This window comes from Sminthopsis crassicaudata, chromosome 1 (genome assembly GCF_048593235.1).
Source record: "Sminthopsis crassicaudata isolate SCR6 chromosome 1, ASM4859323v1, whole genome shotgun sequence".
Lineage (NCBI taxonomy): Eukaryota > Metazoa > Chordata > Mammalia > Dasyuromorphia > Dasyuridae > Sminthopsis > Sminthopsis crassicaudata.
In genome coordinates, this window is record NC_133617.1 from 674,018,209 (window position 1) to 674,029,438 (window position 11,230).

The 11,230-nt window shown below is 47.7% G+C and overlaps 1 protein-coding gene across 1 annotated transcript; it reads right to left on the minus strand.

Moving 5' to 3' along the window:
* Nucleotides 1-2,646: 2,646 nt before the first annotated feature.
* On the minus strand, nucleotides 2,647-8,067 carry TLR9 (toll like receptor 9). Its single transcript, XM_074283413.1, is given in 7 exon segments — nucleotides 2,647-3,044; nucleotides 3,046-3,630; nucleotides 3,632-4,458; nucleotides 4,461-4,868; nucleotides 4,871-5,390; nucleotides 5,392-5,868; nucleotides 7,779-8,067. Coding segments are annotated over 7 exon segments (3,168 nt in total). The 5' UTR covers nucleotides 7,851-8,067; the 3' UTR covers nucleotides 2,647-2,765.
* Nucleotides 8,068-11,230: the final 3,163 nt, after the last annotated feature.

Genomic DNA, 11,230 nt, shown 5'->3' on the forward strand with positions numbered 1-11,230 from the left:
AAATTTCACAGCAGGATAGGGCCAGAGTCTTGAAAATGCTTACAGCTTTTATACATTTCAGACAAAGAACCTCCAAAATCCCGTCCTTTATATGTTGTGATTGGTCATATAAGTGTACTGTTCCCCTAGTTGGTCAGTGGAATGTAGTAAACAAAGTGATATACAGCTTCTTCATTGGACAATGGATGTAGTCCAGGCCTTATCTAAAATCACATGACTGGGGCCTATAGACTTGATCTACTTTAGCTAACAGTCTCTGATCAATATGTGCTTAATCTGTAAGTTCTTCACCATTTTCCCACACAAGAGGATTGTGGGAACTGAGTGTGGATAACAACATAGTATTTTTGCTTGCATTTTATCTTCTTTGTCATTTTTTTCCTTTTTGATTTGATTTTTCTTATGCAGCAAGATAATTGTATAAATATGTATGCATATATTGGATTTAACATATATTTCTACCATGTTTAACATATATTGAACTACTTGCCACTAGGGGAGGGAGTGAGGGAAGGGGGGGAAATTGAAACACAAGGTTTTGCAAGGGCTAATGTTGAAAATTTATCCATGCATATATATTTTTTTTAATTTGCTGAGGCAATTGGGGTTAAGTGACTTGGCCAGGGTCACACAGCTAGGAAGTGTTAAATATCTAAGATCATATTTGAACTCAGGTCCTCCTGAATTCAGGGCTGGTGCTCTACCCACTGTGCCACCTAGCTGCCCCCTTTGTTATTTCCTTTTTTTTAATGCATATATTTTGAAAAATAAAAAGCTTTAATAAAAAAAGGAAAAAATGTATTTTCTTTTAATCTCTGAAACTTCTCAAGATAGTTTGAGATTTACCTCTTCTTTTTTTTTTTTTTTTTTTTCTTTTTTTCTTTAGGACCATGTCTTCAACTCAAATCACTCTGGCTGTTCTTATTGTTCAAAAATAGGTCTCGAGTCAAGCCCCAATTGATAATTGTTTGGGTTTTGATTGGCTCAAAATGAGTGTAAATAGCAATTGTTTGTTTTGGCCAGAAGGATCTTCCCCATCCAGAGTGGATTTTTTTTTTAACTAAATAAAAGAGACCTTTCTTGAATCAATTCTTAGCTAGCTTTAATCACTATGTGAGCTTTGCCTCAGTCTGAGACGTGCTAAAAATTTAACTTAAAAAGGCCAAGATCTCCCACTGCATTTGGAGCTATCTCCAATTGTCCTGATCTATATCTGGCCACTGGACCCAGATACCTCTGGAGGAGAAAGTGAAGCTGGTGACTTTGCACATCCCTCCCTCACTTAGTTAACTTACTTGCATGTTACAGCATCACCTTCCTGATGTCATGGTCCTGTGTGGGACAATTTTATCTAAAATTAAACTCTCAGGGCGTCTCGAGGTATAGAACAAAAGCTTTATTAGGACCTCGAAAGAGCCCGGCGGTCATCCAGACTCTGAGTCTGGATCTGAGTCTGAGTCTGAGTCTGAAAGGGATGTGTTCAGAGCCAGGAGAGAGCGCCACCCAGTGCCCACTTGCAACTTTTATACAGAGGGGCCCCAAGAAAAAGCTCAGACCCACCCCTAGTACCTCTCATATACACTCTGACTGGCCATATAGGTTGTGTTCCTTGATTAGGAACTGGAATGTTGACAGATTATAAATTTTTCTTCCCCCCATCACATGATTTTTAAGAAAGTGAAACTTTGCCCTGTAGGCTTGGTTATGAGAGATCTTCACTTCAGCTACTTGCACTCAGTCCTCCTCAAAATGAAGGACAATAACAATTTACCCTTACACATCCTCTCATTCCCTATTTCTCAATTGGACATTATCACTTGGTCAGAAATTTTTGATCTTTTGGGGGGTCATGAACCCTTTCAGTAGTGACCCCTATTGGGGCTGATGAGCCCTTCTCAGAATAGAATAATTGAAGGCAGTGCTAAATTTTAATTAGAGGCTAATGAAAAATGAAAATGTAATTTTTTTCCCCATCCAAGTTCACAAGGACCCCCACAAATACAAAACACTGAATTAAGAATAGTGAATTTTCTTTTTCCCTTTTCCTTCAGTTAATCTCCTTTTCCTGGCTCTTTCCAGAAATTCTATCCCAAACTATCACCAATTCCCTGCTTCTCCAGAAGTGATCCTCGTCATGTCTCTTCAATGAAATGCTCTCCTTCCTCCTCCTTAATTCCCTTTAATTATCCTATTATATCATTAATATAGAATTATCCATGCATTTGTTTTGAAAAATGAAAAAGCTTTAATTTAAAAATGTAACTTTTATTTTGATCTCTGAAACCTCACAAAATCTTGGGATTTCTTTCTTTAAGACCATGCCTTCAACCAGGTCACTCTGGCTCTTCTTGTTGATAGTCCAAAAATAGGTCTCGTTTATCACCAACTACTATTTTTCTTTTTTACTGAGGCACTGCACTTGTGGTTAAGTGACTTGCCCAGGGTCACACAGCCAAGAAGTGTCTGAGGGCAGATTTGAACTCGGGTCCTCCCGACTTCTGGACCGGTGCTCTATCCACAGCGCCACCTAGCTGCCCCCAGTACTTTATTCCTTTCCCCATCTGCCCGCCTGCTAGCAGCTTCCCCTCCCAGGATGCCTCGGAACCAACCTCCTCCCAGTAGACCGTACACGCCTCGGGGGCAGCCCCTCAGCAAGCCCAGGTTAAGTACTAGGTGCGGCCGGGGTCCTGAGCCCCTGGGGACAGAGGCCCAGTGACAGGCCTGAGGTGAGGGCCCGCCTCTGTCCCGCCCCCTCCCGGGAGGTCTCAGGGTCCCCGGCAGAAGTTTCGGTTGTAGAAGCTGCGGTTGTTTGTGGCCAGGGCGGTGCAAAGCTGGGCCCAGAAGGTGTCCTGGCCACTGGGCTGATGGGGCCAGAACAGGACGGAGTTGCGGCAGAGGCGCTGGCGGAGCCGCACGTAGCGGGACTTGCGCATCACGCGGTTGAGGATGACCAGCACCACGACGTCCTGCTTGTCCTCTAGCAGCCGCTGCTGCGCCAGGTGGAAGGTGGCCCGGAGCAGCCCGCTGACACGCGGGGGGGCCGCCGGGGCCCCGCGCAGACAGCACGAAGAGGGTCTTGCGGCTGTGGTACACCGAGTCCCAGAGGTTCTCAATGAGGCTCTTCCCGGGCAGCCAGTCCCGGTCTTCCAGGCACAGCCGGAAGCGCAGGCGCCCCTTCCCCCTGCCCTTGCCCTCTTCCAGGCGCACCCTCAGCTCGTTGTAAACCCAGTCAGCCACAGCGTCCTGGGCCTTGTCAAACACCACAAAGGCGTCGTAGTCGTAGGCCTGGGCCGAGGCCTTCCCCTTCTTCCAGACCTGCCAGGACAGGCCCAGGTGGAAGATGTACCACAGGTCCCAGCCAAACAGGCGCTGGAGGGTGGGCGTGGCCAAGGTCAGCAGCGTGCCCAGGAGCGAGAGGGCGAAGCAGCCGCAGGCCAGCCTAACGTCCAGGCACAGGCGCAGGTCCTGCACGAACACGCTCTTCCCGTTGAGCGGGAAGGGGCTCCCGCACACCACCTGGCTGGTGAGGCCGGGCACGGCAGCCTGGATCTCCAGCAGGAAGTCCAGAAAGGTGGCGTCGCACTCGCAGTGCAGCGGGTTGGCCCCGATGTCCAGCTCCTGCAGGAGGGGGGGCCAACTCCCCGAACCAGCCTCGGTCCAAGGTCTTCAGAGAGTTGCCATACAGGTTGAGCACCCGCAGTTTGGTGGCTGGGGCAAAGAAGCCCTGGGCTATAAAGTCAATGCCATTGCGGCTGATGTTCAAGGTGTGGAGCCGGGTGCTGGCGGGGATGTGGCCTGTGGCCAGGCGGCCCAGCAGGTTCCCAGATAGGTCAAGCTCCTCCAGGGAAGGCAGCAGGTGCAAGCTGCTCCAGTTAAAGAAAGTGATGTGGTTGTCCCTGGCCCAGAGCAGGCGGAGGCTCTTGGGTAGGTGGTCCAAAGCCTGGTCAGGCAGAGTGCGAAGTTTGTTCCGGGACAGGTCCAGCAGAGACAGCTTTCTGAGACCCTGGAAGAAGCGCAGGTAGAGGTCCCCCTCGCTCCACATGCTGCTCATCAGGTTGCCACTGAAGTCCAGGGCCACTAAGGAGGCGCTGAGGAGCTTCTGGGAGACCCTCGTGTAGATCTGGTTGTGAGCCAGGCTGAGGTACTGCAGGTTGGGGAGGTGGGCTATGAAGCTCAGGTTGTGGCCGATGCCTTGAGCCCGGAAGGACTGGCTGTTGTAGCTGAGGTCCAGGGCCTTGAGCCGGGGCAGTTCAGTGAACGCCTTGCCATAATACAAGTCCAGCTTGTTGTGAGACAGGTCCAGCAGCCACAAGCTGGTCAGTGGGCTGAACTGGGACCCGTTGAGGGCCTGGGCGATGCTGTTGCTAGACAGCCTCAGGCACTCGACAGCAGACAGCTGATGGAACATCTCTGGCTGGATGGTCACCAGGTTGTTCCGGGAGAGGTCTAGGATGAATTAGATGAGTCACAGCGGGGCATAAAGCCCTCAGAAGGGAGTTTGTCTTGGGAGGCCGCCTTCAGCCTTAGGAGAGGCTTGGAGCTGGCTGCCGCTGCTCTGTTCACACTGGCCGCTGGGCTTACACCTGTCACCTTGTTTTCGGACAAGTCCACATAGCGCAGAGAGCGGAAGTGACCGAACATAGCCAGCTCGGCCTTGCTGATGAAGTTCATGGGCAGGAGCAGCTTCTGGAAGGAGGGGAGCCCCAGCAAAGGCTGAAGGGTCGCCTGTGTGAGGGATCGGAAAAAGATACCTGTCATATCCAGGATCTCCAGGGCCGTCAGGTTCTGGAAGGAGGGCGCCAAGCGGAGCCGGGCGAAGGACACCTTCTTGTGGTAGTTGAAGGACAGGTTCAGCTTCTTCAGCTTGGCAGGCTCTGAAAGGCCGTAGTGTTGGTGATATCCTCAGAGAGGAAGTTCTCGCTGAGGTCCAACACGGTGAGGTTGGCCAGGTTCTGGAACCAGCGGGGGTCAAGCTGACTCAGGGAGTTGTCCCTCAGCACCAAGCCCTCCAGGGCTCCCAGATGGCTAAAAGTGTCCGGGGCCACCTTGGGGTAGCCCACGGGGCACTCCACACACGGGTTGTAAGCGTGGTCACAGCGCCGACAGTTCCTGCTGACGTCCAGCACGCGAAGGTCCGGGACCCCGGCAAAGTCTCGGTGGGACAAGCTGACGATGCGGTTGGAGGAAATCAGCAGCATCTGCAGGCTGGCGGGCAGCCCCCGGGGGACCGACGTCAGGTTGTCGTACTTGAGGGACAGAGTGGTGAGACGCGGCAGGCCGGCCAGCACCCCAGGCGGCACGTCCACCTCCCGCCCACAGGGGTTCTTGTAGTAGCAGCTGCCGTCCATGTAGAGGGAACGCAGGCCGCGGAGGCCGGAGAGGATGGCCGCGGTCCAGCGCGAGGATCATGGTGTAGCTGATGACCAGGCTGGTCAGCGACGGCGGCAGCTCGGGGATCGAGGTGATGCTGTTCCCCGACAGGTCGAGGAGCTTCAGCTTGGGCAGCCCCAGGAAAGTGCCCGGCTCGATGACCATGTGGCAGGGCAGGCGGAGGGCCGTGAGGTTGGTGGGCGCGCAGTTCCATCGGAGCAACAGCTGCCGCAGGCTACCCAGACGGGCGAAATGCGCCGGGCGCAGGCGGCTGATGTGGTTGTGTCGGAGCAGGAGCGTGCTCACGTTGGCCAAGGCGGCCGGAGAGGCTCCTGCGAAGTAGGGCACGGCGCCCAGGCTCCTCCGATCGCAGTCCACCACTCCAAAAGGCCGAAGCTCGCAAGGCACGAACTGGGGGAAGTTGGTAGCAGCCAGAGCCGGAGCCGGCGCCAGCGGGAGCAGGAAAAACCGCAAGCCCAAGGAACCACTTCCAGAGCCCTGCGGAGGAGCCGAGGCGGGAAGGAGAGAGGGGAGAGGTTATCAAAGGGCTCCAGCGGTGCCCTGGTCCCCCCTCCCTTCCACCGTCCTCTCCCTCAGGCTCCCCCGCCTCTCAGCCCCCTCCCCACAATTACAGAAATAGCTAATTCAGCACCAGCCTAGCCCCCGTGTCCTGATTTCCAGTTCCAGGCCATCTTGCCTTGTTTGCCAAGGTTTACTATACTGGAGATCATAACTAACTGCTTCCTTCTGTGGCCCCTGAGCCACAGCTGGTAAATAAAGAACTCCAGAGAAAAGAGTTAGACAATAAGTGGCACAATGAATAGTGCCCACTCACAGTCAAGAAGAGCTGAGTTAAAATCCTATTCCAGACATTTATTAGCTGTGTGACCGTCACTCCCTCTGTCTCATTTCCTGCATCAATAAAATGGGGTTAATAAAAGTATCTGTGTCCAAGAAAGCAACATATAAAAAGTACTATATAAGAGCTTTTATTATTAATTATTATTGTTGTTTTGTTAAAAAACTTTCCTGAGCCTTGTACACAGGAGATAATCAGTAGATGTTGAAGTGAATAGAAATGAAGCCCTAACTCTTAGAGCTAGAAGGCAGTAGTCCTGGGACTTGGAGGGTGGGAAGAGTATCTTTAGAGGCAAGAAGATCACCCAGGGCTGGGTGAGTGCTGGGCCTGGAATCAGAAAAACCAGATTTCAAATACAGCCTTAGACATTAGCTCTATGCGTCTGGACAAGTCACTTAACCTGTTCGCCTTAATCCCCTGGAGAAGGAAAAGGCAAACCACACCAGTATCTTTGGCAAGAACATCCCATGGATAATATTGGTCTGCTATGGTCCCCGGGGTCACAAAGATTTGGGTATGACTGAACAACCACAAAGAGTATTTTTACCCACAGTCTTAATAGAAAGCAGGAAAGTATTCCTGGCTGACCAGACTGGTTTAAGAAAAACAAAACAGCTGCCAGGAGCCATCATCTCTGAGACTTTTGACTTTCTTCCAGTATGTGATTCTGCTTGGATTTGACCCCTCAGATTTGGAGGCTCCCTGCTTAGCCAGAGAAACTCCCTGAAGGCCACAAGGCTGAGTCTGAAGGTTGCTACCCCTTGGACCCTCTCAAAACCAGGCAGAAGCAGCAGGAGCAGCCTTAACTATGTGGAAAGGTCTCAAAAATCCACACTGGACTTCTCAATCAGAATTTTAGTTGCTGAGCTGCTCAGAATGAGAACTCTCTCCTTCCCATTTTTATTACATATGGGATTGAGGTGGACAAAATGTCGCTTCTTGTCCCTCACTTCTCTTTTCCATCCTAAGACTGATGTTTTCTGTTTCCCTGTGGTCAAGAAGGATTGAGTTATCTCTTCTTTAGGCTCCCATCCCTGTCCTTTTACTCTTAACCTCCAAAAGGAGAGGGGAAACCAAGCACATTCCTAGTAGACCCAGCTCTCTCTGGGAAGAGATATTCTGCCTATGAGATTCTTGCCTATGGAGTTACTAGTCCCATCTCATAGTCACGGTCCCAGGCAGCTTTCTAATACTTTCAGCCTCAGGGAGCCCTGCACTAAAGCTACTAAAGCAACCACAACACACACACACACACACACACACACACACACACACACACACAAAATCAAATCCTTCCACTCTGAGCCACTTGGGACCACCTTGATGCAGTAAAAAGAAAACTAGATTTGAGTCAAAGGGTACAAGTAAAAGAAATAGAGCAAATGTAGAATCATTTAGAACCCTCTGGAACATTCATCCCTACCCAATTTCTCTTTCCACCTTCAAACTCTAAACCAGCTCCTTTGTGTGTCCCAAACCTTTTCCCCGTATGCCGAGATCCACAGGGCTTTGACACCATGGATCTAGTGGGCCAAGTCTGAAATCTTACCATGGCCCTTTGGAGTGAAGGAAGAAGATTTGATCTGATCACTGCAGAATATCTGATGCAAGAACCACGCATAAAATGGCGTGCTCTGAGCTTCTGAGATGAGCTTGTGTGTCTGGCTCACTCAAAGGGCAAGAGGAAGTGAAAAAATTGATTCAGGCCTTAGAAGCTCTACCAGTCTCTGCCCCTCAAGACTCCTCTCACCCTAAAGCAGGACCTGAGGTGCTCCAGGGAGCTCTCTCTTATTCCAATCTCAGGACCTGGCCCTAATTGGGATCTCAGAACTTTCTCATCCAGTCTAGATCTCCAAAAAAATGTTGGGGCAGCTCATCTGGTTCCCAGGATGTGAACCACTGTGACAGTGAATAGGGCAAATTTGCATACATTTTATAATAGCAGTTGCCTAAAATATTCCCTCTCTACTTCCTTTCTCAGTTTTACACCCTCCAGAAAGGAGGCTTTAAGAATCAGGCCTGAGGATTTAACTGAGTACAATTCCATTGTCTTTGGTCCACATTTATTGACAGTGCCCTATCTACGGAATTCTTTCTGCAGAACAGGAGCTTTAACAACAAAAATTATCAAGTAGTTTGTAATCTAATGGGAGGAGAGATGGACAGGATTATTACGACCTGGTAATAAATATGTTCCAAACAACAGAGTAGGAGCAGCAGTCAGTCTATGAGAAATGTCTATTATGAGTCCAGTTTCTACAAGAATAAATTCAGGACCAGGAAGTGCTGGCCAAGGAAAAATGAATTGGAGCTCCAGACTAGAAGAAGCTGGTAATTCAGTAGCTTAGAGCCTTAGGAAGATCTGAGTTCAAATCTAGCTAGGTGATCCTTGGCAAGTCATTTGTTTCCCTTGATTTTCTCATCTGTGAAATGGGTATTATAATAATGATAAAAATAATAATACTTACTACCTCCTAGAGTTGTCATGAAGCTCAAAATGAGACATTTATAAAGTTACTTAGCACAGTCCCTTTCACATACTGAGCATTATATAATCCCTTCCCTTCTTTCCCTCTCCCAGACTGTCATCTTGGGAGCTCAAGCAACACGAATCCCCACTGAGAAGAATCCCCTTCCCCCCCCCAGTCAATCTAGAAATCAAGTACCCTCCAAACTTAAAAAGGCAGGACAGAAATGGCCTATCTCATGTTGTGGGAAGAAGTAGGTAGGTATAATGTAAAAGACATACGAGAGAATCCCACATGAAAAGGACTAAGAAAATTTGAGGAAGGAAAAGCAGAAAGCCTCAGAGAAATGGAAGGGACCTTAAACCACAGAACACCAAATGTCAGACGGGGAGGGTCCTTGGACATAGAACATCAGCCTTGGGAGGCCCTGCTAAGGGTAGGAGGAGATTGAATCAATCAGTCCATTACTCCATCCCTTAATAAGATATCTTAACCAGATAAGAACAATTCTTTATGGAATCATAGGTTTGAGAGTAAATCTGGCAAAAAGAGCTTAATGAATTTGCTGAATGAAATTGCATAGAGAGTGTGTTCAGACTGAAGAAACTTGGTCACTGTCCCATGGATCATCTCAAATAGCAGACTGGTTCAGAAGTCAAGATTTCAAGTGGCAGTCTTTTCCTGGAGTAGCTGTAGAGAAGATCGTCAATCTCAGCTTCAGTGCCTCCACTTTAAAGGAACAGGACCTTCTGAGTTTTTAATTTTTAGGGGTTCTAAAGATTTGGGAATTCCTGTTATTTTCCTAGAAGCATCCCCAGAATGGCACCTAAATAACATAATGGATAGAGTCTTGGTCCTGCAGTCAAGAAAATCTCAGACATTTACTAGCTGTGTAATCCTAGGTCCCTTAACTTCCATTTCCCTAGTTTCCTCATCTGTAAATGGGGATAATGATAGCCATCCCTACAACAAAGGATCAAATGAGGTATTTGTAAAAAGTGCTTAGCATAGTGCATGGCAAAGGGTGGGCACTGTACAAATGCTTATTCTCTTCCACTTCCCCGAGTCCACTTCAGTAGGCAAAGACACAGTGAAGAAAGGTGGTGGGATGCTCTATAAGGAACTTGGCAAAAATGTTTTGCCTATCTAAACATGGGCTCTCGATGATTCTAGAAAAAGGACTTCCAGAGGCTGTGAGTGATCCCCTTTGCCTAAATTTAAACCTGACTTCCCCTTAACTCCATATATACTTGTTGAAGAAAGTGAAACTTTGGGAGGGGGGGATATTTTGTACCAACTATATTACTGTTTCTAAGTGCTAATTAAACACAGATGACTAATTGATAATAGATAATCATGGGGGTGGGGGGAACACACCAGTGGGTGTGTTTATAGCATTAATAAAACAAGCTCCTATCTTCAGGGCTACTCTCTAGAACTCTAACAGAAAATGTAGCAACCTGAGGACCCAAGTTATCTTTATGAGTTCTGGGATGGGAAAGTAATAACAATATTAGTAATAGTTAATATTTAAATAGTGCTTACTATGTGCTAGGGACTTGCTGCGTGCTTTATTATTTAATAATTTTACAATTATTAATTCATTTGACTTGCATAACAATACTGGGGGCTAAATATTATTATTATGATTCCCATTTTACAGATGAGAAAACTGAGGCAGAGAGCAATTAAGTGATTTGTCCAGGGTCATGCAGTTAAATAAGTGTCTGAAGTTATATTTGGACTCAAATCTTTTTGCATCCTACACATTCTCTGCCTGCTGGAGTTAGTCCAGAATGTGGACTACTTAGCCTTTAGAGTTGGAAAAACTCTGCACAGAATGTCAAAGAACATAGAGGTCAGAGCTGGGAAGGCCTGTGGAATACAGAATCGAGAGAAATCAGAGCTGCAATGGCCAGAATTTAGAGAGACTTAGAACTTTGAACCAAGTTGTCTAGAGCAGACTGTTAGAATTAGGATGTCAGAGTGTGTTATGGAAAGCTGGAGATTTTTCTAGTTCAGTGTCTTCATGTTACAGATTCAAATTCAATAAACATTTATTAAGTACCTTCTGTATGCAGAGTACTCACTGTACTAAGTGCTGACCCCCCCACACAAATTAGATAAGATGTAATTGTTGTCCTCCTGTTATTCACGTTAGTTCAGGAATCTGAGGTGTGAGGAAAAGGTGTCGCCACCCAAACTGAGTCCCAGATTGAATGCTGCCACACTTAATTGATGCTCATTAATTGGGGGAATGGCTGGACAAGCTGTAGCATACAATTGTCAGGGCATACTATTGTGCTATAAGAAATGATGAGCAGGAAGATTTCAGAAAAACCTGGAAAGACTTACACTCACTAATACAAAATGAAATGAGCAGAACCAGGAAAACTTTGTACACAGTAGCAGCCGCATTGTGATGATCAACTCTGCTCTTCTCAACTATATAATGATCTAAGGCAGTCACAAAAAACTCGTGATGGAAAATACCATCCACATGCTCATAAGGACTCCAAATGCAGATCGAAAC